This window comes from Pseudonaja textilis, chromosome 2, assembly GCF_049901715.1.
Source record: "Pseudonaja textilis isolate UNSWEBS1 chromosome 2, rPseTex1.2, whole genome shotgun sequence".
Lineage (NCBI taxonomy): Eukaryota > Metazoa > Chordata > Lepidosauria > Squamata > Elapidae > Pseudonaja > Pseudonaja textilis.
Genome location: NC_141991.1, coordinates 440721 through 466593, shown reverse-complemented (window position 1 = coordinate 466593; position 25873 = coordinate 440721). Strand labels below are relative to the sequence as shown.

Genomic DNA, 25873 nt, shown 5'->3' with positions numbered 1-25873 from the left:
CAGGAATTTTCCCACCCAGACATGGGAGGGGGGAAAGGACTCTTCCTCCCCGTTTAGGATCGGCACAGCTGCAAACAGATTCTGCAGGAGTGAGTCCTCCCCCGCGCAGTGTATTTGCCCGGCCCGCCTCGGAGAGTCACGCTATGAACATCTGAACAGGGTGAGATCCACACAGTGTAGCATCTGGGTGCAGTGAAGGGCTGGGGGGGGGGGGGAAACCAACCGCCGGAGCCGCTTCCTCGCCGTGGGTCTGAGCAGGCGGGCTTGTCTGGGGGGCCACCAGGGGGTCCAGCGAAACGGGAGAGGTCTGGATGGTCCAAATGGACATGGGGTTCAGCGGAGGGACACCTGCAAAAGGTACCCCAGGACAGCTCAGCCGGCTGCGTCTGAACACCATGGGCTCCCAGCCCCAACTCTGGCCATGAGAGTCACCCTGGCAGTGAAACCAACGGCTTCACACAACACCCTAAACTCCAAATCTGGGTTAAGCAAAGACAGAAAAACTGCCCTCCCGCAAGAAGCAGGGAAACTCGCAAAGGCTCAAAGGAAGGCTAGCTTGACGCCACCCGCAGAGAGAAACCTTTTGGACTTCCCCAAATTGCCCATCCAATTGGGGAAGGGAGGCAGGGGGCTGCGCCTGCAAAGAGACTCCCGGGCATCGCCCCAGAGCCAGTCGGGCGACCGAGGCTCTCCGCCCTGGCCCCTCTTTGGCCGGGCCGAACAGAAGAAGCCGATTCCTTTGCTGGAGCAATGGTGGGAAACGGCTCCATCGCTTCAGCCTCTCCCGTCCGAATTGGCTTCCCTGTCGGGGTTCTTGGGCTTAGGAAAAGCTGCCGCCGCGAGATGGGAAGGCTGGCTACAAATAGCGAAAGTGAAAGCACGTATACCTGGGGGGTCCTGGGTGGGGCTCGGAGGCACTTCCGGGGCGGCCAGCTGACTGCCTGCAATAAACACACAACCCTCTTCAGCCTCTTCAACCGCGTTTCTGCTGAAAGACAGTCATCCGAGTAGAAAACCGACCAGGTTAAGAAGAGCCTCGCATCTTGGCCAAACTCGGTCAGGAGGGTTTGCTCATTAGCCTGGCTCGAAAGGGCTTCTCAGTTCCCGCAACTTGCCCTCATGCTAACCCTGGAGGATCATCAAAGCCAACTTGCTTCCACCCAGGAGTGGGATTCAAATTTTTTTTACTATCGGTTCTGTGGGCGTGGCTTGGTGGGCGTGGCAGGGGAAGGATACTGCAAAATCTCCATTCCCTCCCCGCTCCTGGGGGAAGGTTACCCCCAGTTCTCCAAACTACTCCAAATTTCCGCTACCGGTTCTCCAGAACTGCTCAGAACCTGCTGAACGCCACCTCTGCCTTCCGCCCACAGAGGGTCCCTTAATGGAAAATAGTCTTGCAATTTGAAGGGATCGTCTGTGGGGAGCATCCCGAGGGACTAACCCGAACCCACATGGCCTTCGGGGGGAGGGAAGAGCTGGGAGGTGCCCCAGGCACGAGGGACAGGAAGAGCCTCTCAGGACCAGGCTGGGAGACAAGGCTGTCTTCGGACTGTTCAGAAAAGAAGATTTCATCATGGCCGCCGAAGCCCTGAGAGGAAAGAGACCAGCTGTCCAGCTCAATTGGTTTCTGAGCGGTCAGTAAACACTCAGACCTCGGAAAGAATAAACCTCATATGCCTAAAACGGGCCACCTGGAGGAGGAGAAGGGATACAGGACCAGAATCACGGGAAGGCAGCCGCAGAGAGCGTTCCCCTTGGATTTGTCCACTGATTATATCCCACGGATGTTCCTGCCCATCTCACAGAAGGGAATTCTGGGCGGCGCACAAGAAGAGCCACTGAAAATCCGTCCACGACTGAAAACACCAATCCAGGCATTCTTTATTTCCACCACCCCACAAGTGAAGGGGGAGAAGATTCGCCTCTTGGGGCTCCGGGGAATGCAGCTCCCCCGCCTGTCAGGGAAGGAGACAAGGACGCCGGCCATGTTGGGGTGTCAAGGTTAAAGTCTGGGCAAGGGAGGCTGGAAACAGGGGCTTGGGCTGCTTCAGGGAACCCTGGCTGGAAAGGGGCCTAATAGCCGAAGGGCCCTCCCGGGGCCACGATCCAAGGCAGCCTGGGGGGAGGGCCGAGAACAGCTCCCAGCCAGGGTGGGGGAGGGAGCACCCGAAGGAGACGAGGAAGAAACACGGCAAGTGGCAGTCAGGGAGGCCAGAATGAACGCTCCCGGAAACAACCAAGAGGTTGTTGGCCTGGCAGGGAGGATCGCCTACAGGGCGGGAAAGGGCACAAAACACGCCCAGCCCTGATCCGGGAGATCTGCCAGACCCAGCCCTGATCTGGCCAAGAATCGAATCCGGCAGTGGAACAAAAGGGGGGGGTGTTTCTCCTCCCTCGGGGACAGAACTTCCCTGCGGGGAATCCGGAGTCGGTCACTTCACAAGCCGGACATCAGCAGACGAGGGTTTTGCTCCTGAAGGTGCAATCCGGCGGCCGAATTAGCCGCCATGTTGAGTTGGGAGGTTGGAGGGAAAAATTAAAGAGCATCAACAGAGAAAAACCAAGGCTCTCCTCTCCAAACTCACCACCACCACCACCACAAAAAACGGCAGACCAAAATCCTTCCTTTGAGAAGCTGGGAAGGGAGGCGGAAAAGCCCCTAACACTGCAGTGGCCCTCATTCTGACCAAGACACATACACACACACACGCAGGAACGCAACCTGGACTTTTCCAACCCCAGTGAGGACATTTTGGACACGCACAACGGATCAGCAAAGCAAGCACAACAGAGAAGTGAAGGCTTTGTAACGCCCGGTTCCCTGCCGGACTCCACAGAGCAAAAAAATGCCGCCTGAAACGAGGCCGTTTTGTTAAAAACGGCCTCTGTTAGCCAAAAGGCAGAGCCTGCGGCCAGCTGGACCGGAGGCAAAGAAGACGCTGTGAGGAAGACTCTTCACAACTGGCAGAACCACAACTGCCCAGAAAGCCACCGACAAAGCCCAAAGGAGCCCGGAGAAGCCATCGTCCCAGAGGCCCACCTAACACAGAGGGACAAGCGGCCATTCGAAGGGACAGCTGCCCGTCTCTTGCCTTGAACCGGTCCAGCCTGTCAATCAACTATCCTTGAACGTCCAGGACCTTTGAAAGACAGCTGTGACCCAGGGCAACCCGAAGAAGCAACGGGCAGAAGCCAACCGACCTCCTCCAGAGAAACGTTTTATTTGGGGTGCGTGTGGAAGCAACCGTTACACCCCAGCCAGTGGACACAAAACCCCAGAAAGCATCCCGGCTGACGGAAGGACCCGTCTTCCACACCAGGACCAGGAAGCTGCCCCCAAGGGCGGCCTGCTCTTCCTGCCAACTTTCAGGGAGCTGTCAGCAACATGTAGCAGCTGCAACCAGGAGGCCCTGCCCAACCTTGGCGAGAGGAAGCCCACCTCTCACAAAACCTGGCTCTTTTGACAGGGGAGAAATTCTTCTCGAGCAGCGGCCAGAGTTGATGTCATGCCTGCCCCAACCTGGGTTCTTAGGAAAGAGACACCCTCGACTCCAGCTGGGCGAGAGATAAACTTTTACTGAGAGACGAGGGGATACAACACAGCAAAGCCAGAACTAAAAATCTGCTCCCGAAAGTTCCCCCCGTTAACTTTCCCTTCCTCGTTCCTCTCCCCCGTCATCTCTCTACTGCCCAGTTACGTTCGAACGAATGGTTTTGGTAGATCAGGAGGGGCCGTTGCATTCCACTTCCCGGCCCCTGGCCTTGGGACAACCAGCTGATGCCTCAGGAAAGTACAACGGGTTCCAGGGCAGCTCCCTCCCCCTCCCCACCATCCATAGCAAGCTGGCATCTACCCAAGTGAGGAGGGCACTTCTCCAGAGGAGGAAAAGCAGGCAACGAGTCCCCCCCGGTTCCCGAGACACGCCCAGACCCAGAGGTCTCCCCGTTTCCCCTGGCTTCCCCGCGGAGGACTTACCGAGAGGCACTGCAGGCTGGGCTGGTCCCCTGGGCGAGGCCTGGGCGTCCGCGATGCCTTGCTTGTGGCCCCGGAGGGCCCTCTTCTCCCTCAGTTCCTTCTCTATTTTGAAGAGCTTCACCATAATGAGGCAGCAATACACGTCCTGGGAAGCAACGACGGTTCCACCTCAGAGCCAGGCGGGAACTTCTCGCCCAAAGGCGGCGCCAGAAGAGTTGCAGCCGCAGAATCAGCGGAGGAGCAACTGGGAGGAGGGGAGGAAGGCGGAGCCTCTGTCCTCCCCTTCCGCGTCCCAGGCCGGGAAGGAGGGCAGTGGAGGGGAGAGGGCAGGCAGCTGCGTCCGCTGGGCCAGGCAGAGGACAGCGGGGAAAGGAGCCCTCGGCCATCCCGGGTGAGCCCTGAAGGACCGGGTAATGGGTAAGTGGATTTCCCCTTGTTCTGTAACCTTTCCTGGCACAGTTGTTAAGTGAATCACTGCAGTTAAGTTAGTGCCACGGTTGTTCAATCTGAGTTTCCCCATTGCCTTTGCTTGCCCGGAGATCAGGTGACACCCTCCCCCCGGACGCTGCAGTCGTCATAAATGCGAGTTGTTTCCCAAGGACTTTGATGCTGACCACGTGACCAAGGGGATGCGGCAATGGTTGTAACTGTGAAAAACAGTCACATCCCCTTTTTTTCTACTGCCGCTGTAACTTCGACCGGTCACTAAACAGACTGTTGCAAGTCTAGAGCTGTGCCGATGGCTGTCTCCTCCCTGGGCCTCAGCAGAGCCTTCAGCAGCTCAGCTCTTAAAGAGCACCCAAGATCGCCCCCCCTTCCAGCTCGAGAGGGGTCCCTGGAGGCCTCTGTCTGGGCTCTTCCCCTTGGGAGGCGGGAGGTGAGGTTGCCGGGGGGGGGGGCACAAGGCTGGGTGGGGAGACCCTCCCAAGGCCCAGGCAGAGAGAAACCACCTGAAGCCCAGGTCTGGCTGGTCAGTCCCGGGTGGGGAGCCCCGGCTGGGCAGGAGCGCGGGAGAAGGGGCCTCCTTCCGGGTGAGGAGGAGGAGGAGAGCCTGGCCACCTACCCAGTGGTTGGTCGACTGGTAGACGTCCCCTTCCACCTTCTTGGCGTAGGACACCACCTTCTCCACCTGGTGATCCTTCAGGAGGGCCAAGTCAGGAGTGGGGAAGATGGCATGGACCCTGCGGGGTGGGGTGGAAAGACCGCCGGCCTTCAGCAGGACTGGCAAAAACATGGGCACGGCAGCCGCCATGGCGGCCAGATGGATGGACTGTGGTGGTGGTGGTGGTGGTGCCTTTTCGGGAGGTGGCAGATTCCTCTTGAAAAAGCACCCTTGGGAGAAGCATGGGAGGCCTGGAGGACTGAAAATCTCCATGGAGGTATTTAAAAACAACACTATTTCTATAGTCCCCAAGATGCTGCAAGGAGGGTGGAAAGCCAGGGAACCCGGATTTTGTTCAGAACCCCAAAAACTCCAGCAGACAGAGATGTTGGGAGCAGAACAAAAGGCAGAGCGATCGGACACGTCTATTTTTCTTATATTTCTCCCCACAAAACATCAGAGGCTTTCCCCCCGCTTTTCTTTGCCATTTCCTCACTGCCCCTTCCAAGCTGCAGCCCAGCACAGTTCAGCCCCCCCCCGCAACCCCAAAGGGTTACTCACAGCCTCTGCACCACGTAATCGCGCAGGTCCTGGTCGGTGTTCTCGTACCAGTCCTTCCTCTGCTGGAAATGGGAGTGCGGGATCGCTCGCAGCGCCAAATACTGGAAGCGCCCAGCCCCGACAGCGGGTGCCGCTTCTCCGGTTGGGGGGCTGAAAAATGGACCACAAAAGACACCCTGCGGCTTCTCACTTGCGTCCCAGAGCCAGAAACTAAACCCTGAGTAGCAGCCTCAGGCCGTGAGGGCCAGTGGTCATCTCAGGGCTGAAGGAAAAAGAACTAGGGGGTAGGAAGCGCTTGGGGAAACAAAAGCTAAGGACCCTTTGGGTGAACGGTCCCAGAAGTCCCCCCTCGCTCCCTCCCCTACTGTCCCAGGACGGGCCTCTTACTTTGGCGCCCCAGGTGTCGCCGGGAGAGCCGGAGAGGAAAGGCCCGGCTGCCTGGTTCCTCCAACTTCAGCATCCCCGGGTGCAGCGGCTGCTTGAAGAGAAGGTTCCCCCCGTTAGCTTGGAGAGAAGGAAGGCCAGCAGGTGAGCAGACAGACACACGGACAGCTACCAGGCCGGGCTCTGGAGCTCCCACCCTCCCTCTGGCCACTGGCTGCTGGGCTCCACAGAAGAGAGGGCTCATCCAAGAGGGCACCCAACAGGCCCAGGGAAAAGGAGAAAGACGAAAGAAAAGCTGTGAAGAATGGCCTGGGGGTGAGGAGGGGGGAAGTTTTCTCCCACTCCTCCATCACCACCAGCACAGCTGAGGGTGGGGAGGGCTGAGTCAGGGAGATCTCACCCCAAACGCAGGGCTTCCTCCATCCAGGGAAGGAGCCCCGTTTGCAGCAGAGCGAGGAGGAGGAATCGGATCCTGAGTGGGGATCCCCAGAGGGGGAGGGACCCATGGATTCAGCTGGGGGGGCTGGTCCTCCGCAAAGCCAGGCACCACCCAGGATGGAGGCAGCCAACGTGGTGCCCGTGGGAGTCTCACCGAGCAATGCCAGCCTGGCTGCTCTCTCTCTGTCTCTCAGCCGAGAGAGACCTGGGGCATCCCCGCCTCTTTGGAGCCCCACCGTGACCACTTGGGAGACCTGTGGGCTTCCAAGTCCCAGAATTCCCCGGCCACCACAGCTGGCTATGGAATTCTGGGAGTTGAAGTCCACAGCAGAGGTGGTGTATTCAGCAGGTTCTGACCAGTTCTGGAGAACGGTGAGTGGAACATTTGAGCAGTTCAGAAAGCCACCTCTGACTGGCTCTGCATCCCACTGACTCCCGGCTGGGTCTCCTTTGGTCGCCCTGCAGAGGAGAACGGAGCTGGAAAGCAGGTCAGTGGGTGGGGAGGGAAGGGGGATTTTGCAGTATATCCTTCCCCTGCGCCCCCACCAGCAGGCCACACCGACAGAACTGCTAGTAACACATTTTCAGTCCCACCGCCGGTCCACAGGCCTTTAAGTGGCTACGGCTGGACCCCGACCATCAGGCCCAGCAGGCTCCCCTTGACTGCTGCCCACAGCCTCCCCCCCAACCAACCTTTCTCCCTTGCTCTCCCCACAGATTCCCCGCCCTCCCCTGCCGCCATACCTGGCTCAGGGGCGCCCCTCCTGGTCCAGCCGCCGTCCCACCTCTCCATCCTGGGGGGCGCCTTGGCCGGGGCTGCCTCCTCCAGGGGGCCGCGCCCACCAGGCCTCCACCTTCCTCTGCAGGGCGAGGCAGTAGGCCTTGAGGTCTTCCTGCATCAGGTGTGCCTCCTTGAAGGGGATCTTCCAGAGCTCCTCCTGCATGGCCACCACCTTCCCCTGCAGGGCCACGGCCATCTCGGGCGGCGTCTCCTGCAGGCTCTCGCGCACCGCGTGCACCTTCTTCTGCAGTGCCGTCACGATGCCCGGCAGGGCGTAGAGGATGCGGGGAAGGCCGCTGAGGTTGTCCTCCAGGATCTCGTCCAGCGCGTGCTCCAGGTCGGCCAGCTTCTCCTGCACGGCGCCCTCCTCCTTGCGCGGCATCTTCCAGAGGGCCCGCTGCATGTCACCCACCTTCTTCCAGAGGGGGCTCCAGAGCACGTTCCACAGGTAGTAGGAGAGCACGCTGATCTTCTTCTTGGCGATCTCGCGCAGCGCCCCGCGCAGCTCCTCCGCCTTGGCCCACAGCGGCTCTCGCAGGGCTGAGCCGGCCAGCGCCTCCCGCAGCCCGTCCGCCTCGGCCAGCAGCGCATCCGCCTCAGCCAGCGGTTCCGTCCAGAAGTCGGTGGCGGCCTGGCGCAGCGCCTTGGCCTTGGCTCGCAGCAGCAGCACCTCCCGCACAGGCAGGGCCTGGAGGGCCGCCCGCAGGGCCGCCAGCTTCTCCCGCAGTGCCTCCCGGTCGGCTAGCGGGGTGGTGGCGGCGGCCTCGTGCAGTGCCCGCAGCTCCTCGGCCAGCGCCGCCACCTTCTCCTCGCGGTCCAGGTCGGTGGCCAGGAGGAAGACCTCCGTCTTGAGCGCCCAGACCTTCTCCAGCAGCGCCGCCGCCTCATCCTCCCAGCGCCCGCTGCGCAGGGCACTCAGCTGCTCCCGCCAGGTGTCAGGCTGGGCCCTCACAAAGACCTCGTCCAGTGTCCCCAGCATGGCCAGCAGCTCGCCCGGCTCCTCGGCTTCCTCGGGACTCCCGGCAGCGCCTGGCGCAGCGCCCGCGGCTGCTTCAGCAGGGCGAAGACCTCGTCGAAGGCGCTCTGCAGGGCGTCGCGCATCTCCTCCAGCGAGCGCCAGCGCGGGGCCACCTCACCCTCCGCCGCCGTGCCCTCACCCTCCTCCAGGGCGCGCAGCAGCGGCAGCAGCCCCGCCGTCCCGGCCTCCTCCTCCTCCTCCTCCTCTTCCTCAGCCAGCGGTGGTGGCGGCGGCTCCTGCTGCAGGGCGGCGCTCAGGGCCTGCGCCTCCCTCCGGGCCGCCTCGGCCTCCTCCAGCGGGGCGGCCCAGAGCGCCTTCTCCAGCCAGGCCACCCACCAGCTGTCCGTCTTCTCCAGCAGCGCCAGCGCCCTCTCCAGCGCCGGCCGCAGCTCCTCCAGCGGCGCCTCGGCCAGGCAATCCCGCAAGGCCGCCGCCTTTTGGCGCAACGGCCCGGCCGGCCGGCCCCGCGCAAGGCCGAGCGGGCCTCCCGCGCAACGCCCCGGCCCGCTCGGCCCAGCCGCCCTCCTGCTCCAGGAGCGCGTCGCGCAAGGCCAGCAGCTGCCGCACCCGCGCCCGGCCCTCCCCGCGCACCGCCCGCTCCAGCCCGCGCAGCGCCCCGCCCAGCCGCTCGCCCAGCAGCTGCTCCAGCGCCAGCTGCAGGTCGCCGCCCTTGGCGATCAGGTCCCCGACGCCGCCGGGCTCCCACAGCGCCTCGGCCAGCGCCTCCCGTTGCGCCGCCGCCTTGGCTTGCGAGGCCGCCTCGGCCGCCGACACCACCCGCGTCCCGCCCGACGCCGCCGCTCCGCCGCTCTCCGGTCGACCCAGGCCCGGCGTCGGCGTGGGCGGCGTCGGGGCCGGCGGGGTCTCGCCCTTCTTGGCCACGGCGAAGGCGGAGGCCAGGGCCCGCTGGCGCAGCGCCTGCATCTCCCGCAGCAGCGCCATCTCCAGCCGCAGGAAGGTCTGCAGCCGCTCCTGCTGGGCCTCCGAGAGCGGCCCGGGCCGGGCTAGCAGAGCCTCCCGGCCTCGCCTCGCTTCGCTCAGCTGCTCCAGGCAGCCTTCCAGGCTCATCCGCGGCAGCTTCACTTCCCGCCGCCAGCGGGACCGCACCGCCGCCGAGACCCGCTCGCCCAGCAGCGCCTCCGCCTCGGCCAGCAGGCACGCCATCCACTCCGGCGAGAAAGCCGGCGCGGCGCCCCGACCGGACCCGCCGAGCCCGGCTCCATCCCCGCCGCCGCCGCCGCCGCCGGAGGACCACCGCGCGCTCTCCCGCCCGCTCCGCCGGCGCTTCCGGGGCGGAGCGGCGGCTGCGCGGTTTTTGGCCTGCGCGCCCGCGGGGAGGGAAGGAGGGAGGCAGGCCCGGGCCGAGTCGGCGGGAGCTCGGAGAAGGCGGCTCTCAGCCGGCCGGACGTGACTCTCCCGCCGCCTCCGGAGCCCGAGCGGGGCGGCGGGGACCCGGCCACACCCGCCTGAGGCCTGCAGGGCCGAATCCAGGCCCCGCCTAGGGAGAAGGGAGCCTACAACCGGCCTCGGATGCCCGGGAGGACCGGGGGAGGGGGAGGGAGGGAACTCCCGGGGGAGGGGAGGGAGGGGAAGCCCTCCCTTCCCCAGGGCTTGGGGGTCTTTCCAGAGGCTCCTGCAAGCAAGGGGGCGCATGGGGGACCATAGCTGGGTTTCCCCCAGCTTCACAGGGGGCGGCCGCCGGTTCTGCAGAAGGTTCCGGTCCATCCAGGGCTACAAAATGGCGGGCAAAAGGAGGGCGAGCAGCCCCTTGGAGGGACGTTCGCGGGTTTGCCCAGAGCTGCTTCCCTTCCGACGTCGCCGCTTGTTTGCGTGACTGGGTTTCATCGCTTTGGGAGTGCTTGGAAAGACTTCGGGGGCGACGTTTGGCCTCCTGCCTGTTTTTTTCTTCTATCTATCTATACACACACACACACACACACACACACACACACCCCTCCCCTCAAACAAGGCTGGTGGCCCGGTGATGCTCTCCTGAGATCCCCCCTTGGAAGACCTCCAGGGAATTTTCTTATTATTCCTGTGTTATCTTACCATGTTCCTATAATACACCAAGATTCTTTATATTTTGATTTTTCTTATTTTTTAAATAAAGAATGGACTGTTAAGTTCTGCAGGTGCGATCTATCCATCCCTTCCATCCTTTCTTTCTTTCTATCCATCCATAACTATCTCAATCATCTATATCTACCCATCGATATCTACCCATCGATATCTACCCATCGATATCTATCTATCTATCTATCTATCTACACACACACACACCCCTCCCCTCAAACAAGGCTGGTGGCCCGGTGATGCTCTCCTGGGATCCCCCCTTGGAAGACCTCCAGGGAACGGAGGGAAGCCGGCTAATGGCAGCTCCTGAAGGCAGGGAGGAAAGCGGAGCCATTGTGCCTCCCCTACCAGCCCGGGAGGATGGAGGGCAGGGGGGGTGCAACTGGTGGGGGGGGGCTCCATCCCCAAAGCCACAAGGGAGCCTTAAGCCCAGGCAGGAGAGGGGGGGGCTAGGCAAGGGCTGACCGGCTGCAGAACACCACCCGCCACACCCCCTGTGGAAGCAACAAAGCCCCCCTTCCTCTCATGGCCCAGGTGGTGGCCACCCGCTCGGCCACGGAAGCCCCTCCCCCCCGCACTCCCTCCCAGTCTGGGAAAGCAGCTGGTGTGGTGGGTGCCTCCGGGCGGCCTATCCAGAGGGAAGTCCATATTGTGTGCAGCTGGAAACATCGTCCACTTTCCCATTAGACAACAACGGAAGGACAAATCAAATTTATGGATTGGCGAGAACTGCCCGGCTTCCAAAGCCAGGAAAAGAAGCTTCCCAGTTGTGGGCCCTGATCCAGTCACCCCAGCTGAGCTGCCTCCAGGAGGGCCTTTCCCCCTTCCCAAACTCTCGGCTGTTCGCCCCACCTGCTTTAGCCCTGCCACACGCGCACATGCACGCACACAGAGTTTGATGCTGGCTGGATTCCCAGAGGGAGCAGATAAAGGCCCCTCCCGGATGGGGCTCGACTCCCCTTGGGATGCTCCACCGGGCATCCCCAGTGGCCCCCCAGCCCCTCCCCTTTGGGCCCAGCTGAGCGCGTCCCACCGCCGAGCCCTGCCAGTCCCTGGAAAGCCCCGGCGTGCCGACCTCCCCGCCCCCCAAGGGAAGCCGCCTCACGGTGTCAAAAAACCCAACGGCCACTGAATTGAACCCAAAGTCCTTCCAGTGCCAGGGAAAAATGGCCTGTCTGGGAAACGGAGGCGAAGAAGCTGCCATCAGAAATGGATGACTGGGGGGCTCCCAAGCGGCCTCTTGGCCCAGAGCCCCCACAGCCCAGCCACAGGCCTTGCGGTGCTGGCTCTCCCTCAGAAACGGCGGCCCACCCGGGAAGGAGGCCCCGGAGGCAGCCAGGAAGCCCAGGCCTCGGGGGCATCTTGCTCAACGGCCCCACCTCATGGTCTCTTCTGGGAGGGGAGACCAGTGAGTATCCAGGGGGGGCCCCAGTGGTGACTCCTGGGGGGGTCCGCAGGGCCAGGAGCCCCTCCCTGAGAATGGGCTGTGCCCACCTTCATTCAACCCCCTTTGGACTCACCTGGGCTCAGAATGGAAGTGGGGAGGGTCTCCCCTCCCCCCCTCCTCTCTCTGCAGAGCTGAGCAGAACAGGCACCTCCAGCCCAGCCCCCACGTGGTCCACAAAACCCTAGTGCCCGAAGGGACCCTTGAGGCCATCCAGTCCACACTCACACGCGGCCAAACGTTTCCACTTGTCTCAGTCGTTCTCAGCGCTCAAAAATCAACAGAATCCTTTGCGACTTGGAAATTGTATTTCGCGGGAGGCCTCGGCTGCCCCTTCGGCCGCCGCGCCCAGCCGGCTCTTACATGCGGAGCAATTCCACTGGGGGTGGTGGTTTACAATTCCACCCTTTCACTCCCGGCGTCCTGCCGTTCGTTTCCCCGCGTGTTCCTGGGCGCCTCACCCTCTCCTAGATGGGGCTTCGTTTCCAGGATGAGGAGGGGACTGGAGACTAAGACGTATGAAGAACGGTTACAGGAACCGGGCCTGGCTAGTCTAGGGAAGGACCGGGGAGACAGGAGAGCAGCCTTCCAAGATTTGAGGGGCTGCCCCAGAGAGGAGGAGGAAGGACTCAAGGTACCTGAAGGCCAGACAAGGAATCGTGGATGGAAACTGATCAAGGAGAGATACAACCTGGAAATAAGGAGAAACTTTCTGACCGTGAGAACCATCAACCGATGGAACAGAAGTTGCCTTTGGGAGTTGTGGGAGCTTCATCCCTGGAGGTTTGTTTCCAAGAAGAATTTGGACTGCCATTGGTCAGAAATGGTGTAGGGTCTCCCGCTTGGGCGAGGGGGCTGGACTAGATGACCTACAGGGCCCCTCCCAACGCGGATTACCTGTTTATCTTCTGACCTTCCAGGGATATTTCTGGCTTCCAGGCTGAGGTGCCCCCCATGTCCACCCAGCCACTCCCCCACCCTCTCCTCCATCCCATGCCTGGAGGGCCCCCTCCTGGCCCCCCTTCGCTCCTCTCTCTCCCCCGTTGGGTGGTGGGCCCCAGGGACCCCAGGAGGCGGCCTTCCCAGCCGCTGAAGCCCCCCACCAGCCCAAACTTCAGCCGTTTGGCTGGCCAGCACAACCCCCCGGCTGTTCCTGGAAGCCCCTCCCCAAGCACAGGCTCTGTTCGCTAAGCACCAGCAGCCCCTCAAGGGGTCCCAAGCCCCCCCCCCAAGAGAAGAAGGGCCTTCACGTTGAGGCCCCAGGAGGACTCAGCTCCACTCCTCCTGCCAAGAGGGCCTGCCCTGCAGAAGAGATTCGGCCTCTTGACCGCTGCAGGAGCCCACATAGCGGCATTCCCATCCGAGCAATTCCTAGCCCGCGTGGAGCTTTTGGGGTGGAAGGCGGGGAGGGGATGGGAAAATCCGCTCCGTATCTCCCCCTCCCCCCGGATGGTGTCCTGCTTCTGGCAGCAGCAGCCCCTCCCCTGGGCCCTACTTGTAGGTCCAGCAGGCGGTGGCCCAGCCCTGCCCCTTGCAGAGCTCCTTGTGCTTCAGGAAGCAGCTCTGGACGCGGAACTTGCGTCCGCAGTCCTGGCAGGTGTGCAGGTTCCCGTCGTGGGTCTTCATGTGCTCCGTCAGGTGGTGCTTCAGCTTGAACTTCTTGGGGCAGACGGAGCAGCCGAAGGGCCTCAGGCTGAAGGTCAGCATGATGTGCCGGTCCCGCTTGGGCTTCACGGCGAAGCGCTTCCCGCACAGGCAGCCGAATTTCTTCCCGTCCGGCGCGGACATCAGCTTGACGGGCGCGTGCACCACCTGGCCGTGCACCGTGTGGCCCAGGATCTCGTTGCCGTGCAGGTCCACGGGCTTCCACGAGCTCTCGGGGAAAGCCGCCACGGAGTCGGCGGAAAGAGCCGCGGACGCCCCACCGGGCAGCGAGAGGTAACCGAGCGGCTCGCCGGCCTGGATCTCCGGCTGGCAGAGGCCCGGCACCTCAGACGCCCCGCCGGGGGACTTCAGGAAGCCGGCCTCAGAGAGGCAGGAAGCCGGGCCGCCCCCCAGAGCGGAGGAAGGAGCCTCCTCGGGATCAAAGCGCTCCTGCTTGATGAAGAAGACCTTGGGGGCCTCGTGGGGCGAAGCGAAGGCCGGGCCCGGCTCCCTGGACCCTTTGCCAGGACAGGCCCTGCCACGGCGGCCCTCTTCCTCCGCCACCACCTCCTCCTCCTCCTCCTCATCCAAAACCACCTTCACCAGCCGCTCAGCCGAGCCGCTGCTGCAGATCTGGGCCTGGCGCTCCTCCTCTTCCTCCTCCTCCTCCTCTTCCTCCTCCTCCTCTTCCTCCTGGGACACCCGGATCTTCACCACCTCCTCCTCCTCCTCCTCGTCCAGGCGGTGCGGGCGGCGGGCGGACCCTCCTCCTCCGTCCTCCCGGAGGCCCGGGCGGTGGCTGCCGCTGCTGCTGCTGCTGGGGCTCTCGGTGACGGCGGCGGCGGCGCGGGCGGTCCAGGGCCCGCGGGCGTAGGCGAGGGGCCCCCCGGCCGCCTCCAGCTCCTTGAGGACGCCCGAGCACTGGTCCACCACCTGCCACATCTGCAACCCGCTGGCCGCCAGCAGGTGCCCCGGGAGGGCGTCGAGCATGAGCCGGAGCCGCCCCGAGTAGATGAGCTGCAGCAGGTTCTCGAAGGCTTCGGGCTCGATGGCGCCGGGCAGGACGAGGCGTCCGGCGTCGCGGAGGAGCAGCTTGTCGTGGAAATAGGGCGAGGCGGCGGCCAGGACGCTCTTGTGCGCCTGGAAGACGCGGCCCTGCACGTGCACCGACAGGTCGCAGAACTTGCCCTCCAGCCGGTGCCGGTTCAGCGACTCCAGCAGCCCCGCCGCGTAGTGCGGGAACTCGATCTGCACGCTGCGCGCGCCCGCCGCCGCCGCCGCCGCCTCCATGGCCGCCGCCGCCGCGGGAAGAACCCAGGCGAGCCTCCCCGGGAGCTGGGGCACTCTCTGCGCACGCGCGGGAAAGGAGGCGGAGGAGCAGCGAGGAGGGGGAAGAAACCGGAAGAGCGTCCACCTTCGGAAGCGGCCCCGCCCAATTAGGAGCCGCCGGAAAGAGGCCGCTGCTGCCGCCTCCCGACCTCCCGCCTTTCCAGACCCAAGCAGGAGGGGGCGGAGCTTCGAATGGCCGCGGGAAGAGCCCAGGCGAGCCTCCCCGGGAGCTGGGGCACTCTCTGCGCACGCGCGGGAAAGGAGGAGGAGGAGGAGGAGGAGGAGCAGCGAGGGGGAGAAACCGGAAGAGCGGCCACCTTCGGAAGCGGCCCCGCCCAATTAGGAGCCGCCGGAAAGAGGCCGCTGCTGCCGCCTCCCGCCTTTCCAGACCCAAGCAGGAAGGGGCGGAGCTTCGAATGGCTTTGCGTCATCGAAGACGGGTGGGGCGTGGACGACGAGTTGGACCCGGATGTAGATCCGCTCCCCGATTGGCTGCTCGCGGCCGGGAGCGGTGTGTTTTTGTTTTCCCCTCGCTACATATACCCAGCCACGAGGGGGGGGGAGGGAGGAGGTCGGGCCTTTCCCCTGATTGGCTGGAGCGCCCGGTCACGTGGTCTTCCCCCGTTCCCGTCACAAGCTGACCCGGGTCCGCTCTCCACACGACCTTCTCCTCCTCCGCGTTCCCTGCAGCGGGAGAGGGAGAGAAGCGCCCCCTCCCCACGTCCCACACAACCCACCCCCACCCCACCCCCGCCCAGAGAAGAGACGCGGCGTAAAAGACCAACTGCTTTTTATTAAACGTTTTCTTCTGTTGTCACCACACACTCCAGGAGCAAAAAAAAAAAAAAAAAAAGGAGGGAAAAAGAAATGTGACATAAAAATAACCCCGAGAGCTGGAGAGGGGGGGGGAGGGGAAGCGGGGTAGTGGGGGGAGAACGTCTCTGTACAAGGGGGGGAGGACGCGCACTCGTCTATGTACAGTACAAATCCCGCGTAATTACAGCCGGGGGTGGGAGGGGAGAAACGGGGGGAAGGCAGTCCATGAGGAGGAGGAGGGGGGCTCAGGCGGGGTGGGGGCGGGGGGTCGGATTCACATATGTACAAACTTGGGAGTCATCGTCATAGGAGGAATAATAAGTCGTCATATTCATCATAATACGTATAAATATCTACGGGGCTCCCTGAGCGCCTGTCGGTGTCCGGGCGGGGGGAGGCGGGGGAGAGGGAGGAGCGGGCGGGGGGTCCCACACGGAGACGGAGGGCGGGGAGGGGAGGGGGATGAGGAGGGGACGGGGGAGAGCGAGAAAGAAACACCACGACGAAGCAGCAGCAGCAGCGGCGGCGGTGCGCCGAACAACTCCCCCCCCAGCGGCAGCCCCGGGGACGAGCACGACGGACGGGACGGACAGACGGACGCGAGCGAGCGAGCACCACGACGCGAGTCGAGCCGGGAGCCGGTCCCCTTCCCCTTTCCCCCTAACCCCACCGCCCCCCGTTGCCTTCGCCTCCTCCGGCAGCTCCCTGCAGCTGGGCAGTTCCGAAAAAAAGAAAAAAAAAAAGAAAATGGCTTCTTTTGCGAGTTGGAGGAGACTGGGGGAGGGGAGGGGAGAGGGGGAAGGGGGAGGGAGCTGCCCCCATCCCCAACCTGCCGTGCTGCCCCGTCACCCCCGGCCCTCAAGGGGCAAGCGGAGAGAGATGCTGTACAGAGAGGCAAAGCCCTTGGTCAGAGAAGCGAGGGAGGGGCTGGCCTGGCGGGGGCCCGCGTGGACCCTCCCCTCCCGCCCCCCGGGGAAGGAGCGAGGGCTGGCGACCCCCAACCGCCCCCACCGCTGAGGAGAGCGCTCGAAGGGGGAACCGGGACCAGCCTGCCCTCCCCCGCGAGGCCTGGCCTCCTTCCCCAGCAGCACGGAGCTCGGGGGAGGGAGGGAGGGGCGGCTGGAGAGACCCCCTTCCGCCCGCTGCCGGGGTGGGGGTGGGGATGGAGGTGGGGGAGGGGAGGGACGCCACTCCTGAGAAGTTCGAGGGGAGAGGGAGGAGGGAGGGGCGGGAGGCGCCATCCCGAGGACGGAGGGGGGAAGGTCCCAGGCGGGCGCGAGGAGGGTGGGAGGGAAGATTGTCGTCTCGGTCCTGCTATAAAACACCCTGAATGCCCCCGGCGTGAGGTTCCAGGCGAGCCCCCCGCCCCGCCCCGCCTCCCCCCGGGCCCACGGCTGCCCGCTGGCAGTGGGGTGGGGGCGCGGGACGGGGCAGGGGGGGCCGTCGCTAGTGCTCAGACGCGGTGCTGCGAAACTCTCCATTTTCCGTGATCTGGAGTCGCGGGAGCGGAGGCGGTTGCCCGGGTAGGATCCCGTTCCAGGGCGGCGGGCCCATAGCGCCGCTCAGACGCGGGTTTGCTGCACCCACGGCGGAAAGCTGCCTCTCCTGCAAGAGAGCGAGAAGGGGAGAGCGCCCCCTTATTTATTACGCTTAGGGGGCCCAGGCACGCGCCAGGCACCGGCTGCCACCCCCTCCCCCGGCCCGCCAAGAGCCTCTCCCTTCCCTGCACTCTGAGAACCCCTCTTCCCCCTTCTAAGTGTCCCCCGGGCATCAAGACCACCCCAACTACCGGGGAGGGTCCGCTCTCTCCTTCAAGACCCCCAGCCCAACTCCCAGCAGGGCCTTCCCTCCTAAAGGTGGGAGGGGGCTGTGTGCAGAGAGGCCTCCCCCAAGGAAGAGAGGTCCTCCCTCTTTGCTTCCCCCAGCGGGACCCTCCCAGAACCTAGCCAGCCCCCCGACCTCCCAGCGGCTGAAAGTCCCCGTGGCACCCCAATTTTCAGGGGCAAACCAATGATCTGGCAGTTGGGGGGGTTCAGGCTTCCTCCTGGTAAGGCCCGGCAGCTGAGGGACCCCACCTTCCTGCCTTCCCAAGGGGCACCTCCGGCCTGGCAGTGCCCCATCCGGGGTCTGAGCAGGAAGAGCCGTCGTTATGCGTCACCCCCTCCCCGTCCCCGCAGCGTTTCCATGAGGACGCGACTCGCTGCCCTCCACCACAGCAGGGGACAGAGGGTGGTTGCAATTGTCCTTGTCACAGGTTTTTTGGGGGGGCAGGGCCCCAGCCCAGGCAGCCCCCGACCCCCAGCCTCCAAGGGAGGCCTCCCGCCTCCTCGCTGCCCCCCACATCCCCCCGTTCACCAGGGGGCACCGGGCAACCTCCCCAACCTGCCTCTGGCACTAACCTCTCCAGGTCCACGGGCTGCGGACCCTTTTCTGAGAGAGGGGCTTCCTCCTCCGGCACCCCTCTCCCATCGCCCCCACCCCGCCCTGCACAGATAGGGGAGGGCCCGGATGGCCCGTGTGGCTGTGCTCCCCCCACATGGCATGCTCTTGGCACACAAGACGAGAGATGGAAGGAAAGGGGGGGCATGATGGGTGGACAGTGGCGGGGTGGTGGGGGGAACGACATGCCGGCCACAGCGACAGAGGACCTCCTACTCAGTGGCGCCTCTGATCCCCCCCCCGGCCAGCGGGGGACGGGAGGCCACGGGGAAAGGAAGGGGCGGAGAGCAACCCCCTCCCAGCCAGGGGAAGGTGGGGGGGTCTGGGGAAGGAGTGCCTGCAGGACCCACCTGGTCTGCCCCACACGGATGGCGGGGTGCCCTGGTCCCTCAAGTGACAAAACCGGGGCCACACAGAGTTACCTGGTAAACAGCTAGGATGAAAGGGAGAAAACACAGGGGATCAGGGTGGGGGGCCGGGGCAGCCGCAGGGCCGCAGAGAAGGGAGGCAGTCGGGGGCGGGGCTGCTGTGGGTGACTCGCCAGACCCACAGAGACCCCACGCTCCACCCACAGGTGCGTTTCTCGGGAGGGGGCCCTCCGCCCAGCCACTGGGGGCCCGGCGGTCTTCCGGCCGGAGGGGGCGAGGATGAGGAGGGGAGCTGCCCTGCCCCTTCCATCTGGGCTACACCTCCTGCGACCCCCCCCTCCCCGGGCTGCTGTCTCCAGGTCCCCCCTCCGCTTCCTCCCTGCCCCCCCACCCACCCACCCACCCGGCTGCCCCAGGGCCCTCTCGGAGGGCAGGGCTGGGCACGGAGGGGGCCAGGAGAGCCAACCCCGCTGCCGGAGGGGGGATCCCCTCTTCCCGAGGCTCAGGAGGAGGACGAGCAGCCACATCCGGAGGAGCAAGCGGGGGGGGGGAGAGGGGGGAGACGAGGACGGGAGGGGTGGGGGCGGATGGAGGATGGAGACATGGGAAAGGACAATGACATTGTAATTTCCACCTGAGCGTCGAGCAGCCGCTTCCGGGTTTCGGAGGTGTCGAGGGCGGCCGAGTGATCCCTGCGCAGCTCCTCCTCCACTAACATCAGCCTGCAGGGACAAGCTTCACTGGAGTCAATCCGGGCCCCCCCCACCCGGCAGGCAGGCGGCGGGAGCCGGGGCCGCCAGCAGCTGCGGGAACCGGGGGCTCCCCAATGCGACGGGGCCCCAGAGACTGCAGCTGGGGCCCCGCCGGTGAGGAGCGCCCCTTGCCACATGCCCCGCCAGCCGAGCCTCCCATTGCCGGTGGGACCCCCTCACCTCCCTCACAAGGTGAGGGATCCAAGGCGGGGGCCCCCATCCCTGACCCGGGGCCCCCCAGAGGTTCCCCCGTGGCAGCCCCGCCCTGCAGCTCACCTGCCGATGATGCTCTTGATCTGCGAGTCCTTTTCCACCTGTTGCTGTCGGAGGCGCTTCTCGCTCTGCTCCAGGCGCTGCTGGTACTGCTGGAGGATCTTGCTGGTCTGCTCCTCCTGGCTCAGCAGGCGCCTCTCGTACTCCTCCAGCTTCCGGTTGGACATGTGCAGGCGCTCCTTCAGCGAGTGGATCTCCTCCTCGTACTCCTTCACCTGCAACGGGGGCGAGAGGAGCCTCAGGGCGGGGCCGGCCTATGGCACCCGGGGCCTACGGTGGGGGGCCTCCTCTCCCAGCCCGAGGGGTGGCACCCGCCAGAGAGAGGCTCACGCTCCAGCCGACTCTCGTCCATGGACTTGGAGTACTCCTTCAACTTGAACTCCTCCCGCTCAATGTGGGAGCTCTCGATGTCTGCCGAGAGGTGAGGCATGTTGGAGACCCAGGCCACGGTCCGCTCCGAGGCCGGCAGGATGGGGTTCAGCGTCGACGGGGTGTGCGAGGTCTGGCGGGGCAGAGGAGCGACGAGGTCAGTCCACACTTGCCCGAGTCTTCCAAATGGCAATGTGCCAAAAAACCCCAACCCTATCGGTCTTGTGGCGGGGGGTGGAGAGGGCGACACCAGGGCGTGAGGGTCAGCAGAAAGCCCTGGGCCGCCAACACGGGGCCTCCAGTGCTCAGTCTGGGAGACTAGACACCCTTTTTTTGGTCCCTAGCCCAGGACGAGCCAGGGAGAGGTGGTGGGGCACCCATGGCCCCCGTTTCCTTGCCTGCTATTCACACCCCCTTCTTCCAAATTCTCAGGAACTGCAACCAACCGAAATGTTCAATAGCCCAAGAGGATTAGACCATCGCCAACATTGGTACGGTTGGTTTGAGTTGGGTTCACCACCACAGTTGGACCCCAGGCCCCAAGCTCTGCTCAGGTTTCCTGGCATGAGGATTTGAGGGGGGGGTACTCTTGGTGGGCCATGAGAAAATTTTGGTGGGCTGCAGAGAAATGTCACCCCCAGAACACCCCCCAAAAGCAATTAATCCAGGCTGCGCAGGAACACAAGGCTGTGACGCCCACATGGCCCACGGGAACCCTCCCCGCTCACTCATTCCTTACCCAGAAAACTTGCCTGCTAAATTGCTATTTTTCAGGCCATCAGCTATTCTGCTTGGGAGATTTAGATTAGCTAGGAAGCAGGAAATGGTTGGATTTCTTGCTTTCTAGCTCGTCTTTAGATCTTCGGCTCTGCTTTTAAGAACAGCCGAACCTCCCTTAGGACTGAAGGTCCTATTATTCAGTGCAGACTCACGGCAAGCAAATTTGAGAGACTGAGCTAGCCGATGGCAGATAGATAGATCACTGAATGATTCTGTGAGCAACTCAATCTGCCTGCTTGCTTTGCCTGATTTGGGGTAAAAGTTGCTCTTTTTTAATAAAAAAAAAAATCAATATTTACATACACGGTGTTGGGAGTTAATTTTGTGAGTTTGCTTGCAAGCAAATTTTATGTGACAGACTGAGCTAGCCGATGGCAGATAGATAGATCTCTGAATGAGTCTGTGAGCAACTCAATCTGTCTGCCTGCTTTGCCTGATTTGGGGTAAAAGTTGCTCTTTTTTTATAAATATTTATATAAATATTTTTATAAATATTTATATAAATATTTATAATATTTACATACAAGCCATGCCCAGCCAGTCACATGACCATGAAGCCACACCCGCAAATTAGGCCACGCCCACAGAATCAGTTAGTGGTCCCTGGGATTTAAAATTATGCGTTTGATGGTCCCTGCGGTCCAAAAGGTTGGTGACCCCTGGAAGTAGATCTTTCCCTAAGAAGCTGATCGGTGCCCCCACCCCCTCATTTTGGAGACAGTCAAATCTCGCGCCCTTTCCAAATTCCAAACGGCCATCTCTGTGATGCCAGAGGACCTCAAAAGTTGAGAAAACCATGTTCTCTTCCCTTCATCCAGCCTCTCTGCTGTGTCAGGGATTGGATTGGATTGATCGATTTGCAAATTCAAGGTTAACCGCACCAAACTTGATGGCAGGAAATACGACTTCAGCCACAGAGTGGTCAATGTCTAGAATCCTCTACCTACCTGATTCTGTGGTTTCTTCCCCAAACCCCCAAAACTTTAACCTTAGACTGTCTACTATTGACCTCCCCACTTTCCTAAGAGGCCTGTGGGGGGCGTGCATAAGCGCACCAACGTGCCCACCGTCCCTGTCCTGTTGTTTCTTTTATTTTTCTTATACGTACCCATTTCATGAACTCATGACTATGTTTATTCTTATACCGATTGACAAATAAGTCAATCAAATAAAATAAATTTCATTTCTGTAGCCACCCATCTCATTCCTGACCAAATCCGAGGTTTTGAAGTCCCTGCATGAAAATGTGCGTGGCGGGGAGGGAGCTCTCTGCTGCCCCAGCCCTGGAAGGCCTCACAGAGCCTCCCCTTACCAATCCTGCACTGCTCCCGCCAATCAGAGGGAGGGAGGGGGAGAGGCCACGCTTCCTGGGGCGGGGAGGACCTTTTGGGAGGGTCAGGGTTCCTCCGGGGCCTCCTGCGTTCAGCTCATGTCTCCTTGTTGAGCAAGCCAGGTTCACAGTGGGCGTCCGTCGGAATCCCTTGTTATTCCTGTTAGGAATAACATAGGTTACCTAACGTAGTTTGGGTAAAATAATATATATAAACTATGATAGTAAGTTTAAGCGTGTGTCACTTTAAACTGCAAAGCATGTAATTTTGGGTGCGGTTGTGAAACCGCCATAAGAGGGAGCAAGAGAACCTGCTGGACTGCTGACGATTCCTGACGATTCCTGGTTTGATGATTTGCTAACTGCGTGTTCCCTGCTGCTGAGTTTTTGAACGTCGAAGGAAGAAAGGAGGTTTGACTTCTTCATATCTCTACTGCGAGGAGATATATTACTGGACTGATATTTGTAAGTTTACTGATCTCTTTTTCGAAACTGGACTTTGCAACTGAATAATCCCCGGACGGACTGAACTAGTGAATGATATATGGACTGTTTTTTGACTATGCTAAAACTCTTACTGGAATAAACTGTTTAACTAGCACAGTGTATCTGTTTTACTGAGTGTAAGCTACAAAAAAAAAAAACCTTTATCTCACATATTTTGCCTACCTGCCTGACTGCCGTGCAGATTCTGCTAGGGTGTATCCCTAACAATTCCCACCATCCCCTCACGTGCCAGGGCAGGGCAGGGGGTTACACCAATAAGCGCTCAGGCTTACATGCCACTTTCGCAGGGCTTTCACAGCCCTCTCTGAGCCGTTTGCAGAGTCAGCCTCTCGCCCCCAACAATCTGGGTCCTCATTTTACCCACCACAGAAGGATGAGTCCGAACTGACGGCGGTGGGAATGCAGAATTCCCACAGAACTGAAGGGCACACTTTCTCTACAAGCTCACTTCTTCCTCCCTGTCCGGGGGGGGGAGGGGGGCTCAGCGGGAGGGGGATGCTAACATCCAGCCGCAACTGCACAGATTCCTCTTGGGTCTGGTTCTTGGTACTTGGAGCTGAATTGCGGCCAGTTGGGGAACGATCCCTGCAGCCGTTGCCATTGGGGTGACGGTTGAAGATTATTCCTCAAGAAGAAGCCAGTCCTCTCCCGGGGACCAAGAAGAGCAGCGCCCAAGTTTGTCCACTTCTTTGGGTTTAGGGCCCTTCGCTGCCCCGTGACTCGAGGGGAAAAGAGAGCAAGTCCTGGGGCCCTCAGCCGAGCTCCCCCAGGCTCCCTGCATTTCAGCACTGGGGAGCAACTGGGTGGGCTGAAGCAGGACTCTCCAGGGCGGGAGAAGCCCCGGGCAGCTAGAGCTTCACTCTGGATGGCGTCCTTGTTCCCTTTTCATGTTCCGGATACAAACTCATCCCCAAAAGGAGAACCTTTGGACAACGGGCGTACGCCACGCACACAGTCTCAAGGAGGGCTGTAACGTCAACATGGCTGCCAGGGAGTGTGTGAAAGGCCTGCCGGCAAGGCGCCGGGCCAACCATTGGGGAGGATAGGAACAAAACCAGGGGCAAAGGCAGGTCTCGAAAAAGATTCCCTCCTCCCAGCAAAGGGGGAGGGTGAGAAAGAAACTCAAGAAACAGCCACTTGGCGTCACTAGGCCGCTTTGACCGATTCCCCAAGTGGCCTTGAAGGTGGTTGCCGAAGTTCAAACCATTCTTATTTGCTGGTTTTGCTGCCAGCCAATGTTTCTCTACACCGGAGCATCGCCCTCTGGGATGGTCCAGGCGTTTCCTAACTAGCAGAGGAATCACGGCGGAGGTGCTCAGGTGGAGGCCGGAAGGAAGACCAGGCCATGCCCTCCTGCCTGTGGGTCTCCTCCACTCCCGGCCTCGGCTTTCGCAGCACAAGGCAGTCCACCAGTCACTGTGCCAATCCAAAAGGCGGGTGGGGAACCAGGCAGGGGTCCCCTGGTCCTTTTGAAAGGAGTGGACTGCAGCCGTGCCTGTCCCTGGACACTGGGTGCCTCTAGCTGGCTGGGCTCACAATGATCCTGGGGGACAAAGAGGGCAAGAACCCACCGGTGGTTGCTTCCTGAACCATTCATGCGGACTCCCGTGTCCTCTGAAGCAGGATCGCCACTCCGTTTGGCAGCGCGGCAGTCGTGGTCATGGCGATCGCCTGCAGCAAAATCTGTCCTGTGACAATGAAACATCAACACTGCGGCTCTCTGACACAACACACCTGTCCTTCTGCCCTGAGCGCAGGGGTGAGAGTCAAAACTTTTAACAACCAGTTCTGTGGGCATGGCTTAGGTGGTGGGCCTAGCTTGGTGGTCATGTGACCGGGTGGACATGGCTTGGTGGTCATGTTATTGGCTGGGCGTGGCCAACTCAATATCTCTCACATCGAGGCATGCATCTCCTCACCTGGCCTCTCGTGACTGTGGGGATGCTGCAACAGTCGTACGTGTGAAAAGTGGTCATAAGTCACTTTTTTCAGTGCCATTGTAACTTTGAATGGTCACTCCACACAAGCAAAGTTCCAGCAAAGGAGGGGGGAAAAAACTCCAGAGAAGTTCCTGAGACAGGAAGTCTAGTCCTGCCAAGAATGTAATAAGGGTTAACGGAGAGGCAGTTTCTGTAAGCAACACCAGAATGTTTCCTTCCTGTTTTCCTTACAGGATTAGTCCAGTAACTTCTTCTAACAACTGGTTCTCCGAACTGCTTAGACTGTTAATAACCGGTTCTAGAGAATAGGTGTGAACCGGTAGAATCCCACCCCTGCCTGAGCGCCTTCTCCATCCACACTGAGAGAAAGGCTGCTACCCCACATCATGGGGTGGGGAGAGGGGGCAGAGAGAGGCTTTGCAGGATCAAGTCACGGGGGACAAAGGTTTATTCTTCCAAGCTCTCTCGCTCTCTCCAGAATATGTGCACTGGGCTGTTCTACACATTGTGTTTCCTATGATGCCTGGTCATATGTAGCTTTTAGTTGTTGATGTGGGTGTCGATGCCTGTCATTGATTGTTGTTTCCTTGTGTCCTCCACTCCCAAGTATCTGATGAGCCAAGGGTAACAGTTTTACACTTAAGCAAGGAAAACCAACCGTATAGCTGCAGATTAGGTGAAACCTCACTTGATAGCAATTATGCTGTCCAACCAGTATATAATAATGGGAATTGAACTAGTTAAGTTAGAATTGGGAGCTGTCCCCTTAAGGGTAAATCTGTACTCCTGATTGGTCACTGAGTTGACCCTTGGTTGGGTTGGGGGAGGCCCTTTGCTGGTTCCCTCCAATCCATCGCTATGGGATGAAGAGAACAGTCCTTTTACACTATGATTTCAACTATGCAAAGAATTGGACATTAGATGCATCTCGACATAACCATGAGTTACTTGAGGATACCTGATATAATCCAATAAAAGAAACTTTGTACGGAAGAATTTGTAGAGTTGTCTGTCTGTCTTTAGATTCAGCCAGCGAATCAAGAGGACAGAAGAGCAGTCATGGTGAGACGAATCTTGGCCTATCCTCCTGGGCCATCAAATACGAGCCAGGAGTGTTGCGGCGGCAGCCCGAAAAGCCAACGCAATCCTAGGCTGCTTTCATAAAGGGACACACTCAAGATCACGTGAAGTGTCGATACCGCTTCATAAAGCCTTGTTATGACCGCACTATAAAAAAGATGTCGACACTCTGAAGAGTGCAGAGAAGAACGACGAAGAGGATTAGGGGCCTGGAAGCTAAAACATATGAAGAATGATGGTGGCAGGAACTGGGTATGTCTAGTCTAACCAAGAGAAGGACTAGGGGTGACACGACAGCAGTGTTCCAATATCTCAGGGGCTGCCCCAAAGAAGAGGGAGTCAGGCTATTCCCCGAAGCACCCGAAGGCAGGACAAGAAACAATGGATGGAAACTCATCAAGGAGAGAAGCAACTTAGAACTAAGGAGAAATTTCCAGACCGTGAGAATAAACCAAGGGAATGTCTT

General features: G+C 61.1%; 3 protein-coding genes across 3 annotated transcripts in view; all 3 read right to left on the bottom strand.

The window, feature by feature from the left end:
• Positions 1–97: 97 nt before the first annotated feature.
• On the bottom strand, positions 98–12736 carry LOC113453056 (uncharacterized). Its single transcript, XM_087922949.1, is given in 11 exon segments — positions 98–348; positions 888–941; positions 3977–4121; positions 5040–5157; positions 5640–5789; positions 6027–6117; positions 7206–7241; positions 7243–8251; positions 8254–8736; positions 8738–9758; positions 12678–12736. Coding segments are annotated over 11 exon segments (3378 nt in total). The 3' UTR covers positions 98–136.
• ZBTB9 (zinc finger and BTB domain containing 9) lies at positions 12069–14795 on the bottom strand. The gene has a single exon (XM_026724565.2). It carries the CDS (start codon positions 14712–14714, stop codon positions 13272–13274), a length of 1443 nt encoding a protein of 480 aa, XP_026580350.2. The 5' UTR covers positions 14715–14795; the 3' UTR covers positions 12069–13271.
• Positions 14796–16830: 2035 nt separating this feature from the next.
• The window catches only part of SYNGAP1 (synaptic Ras GTPase activating protein 1), a 39309-nt gene continuing 30266 nt past the window's right edge, over positions 16831–25873 (bottom strand). The window contains 4 exon segments of the mRNA XM_087923263.1: positions 16831–17174; positions 19011–19098; positions 19405–19617; positions 19731–19903. Coding sequence (XP_087779389.1) covers positions 17016–17174; positions 19011–19098; positions 19405–19617; positions 19731–19903 — 633 coding nt within the window. The 3' untranslated portion in view covers positions 16831–17015.

Excerpts from the sequence above, each read along its gene's own strand:
- ZBTB9 (XM_026724565.2), bottom strand. The coding sequence starts at position 14,714 with ATGGAGGCGGCGGCGGCGGCGGCGGGCGCGCGCAGCGTGCAGATCGAG.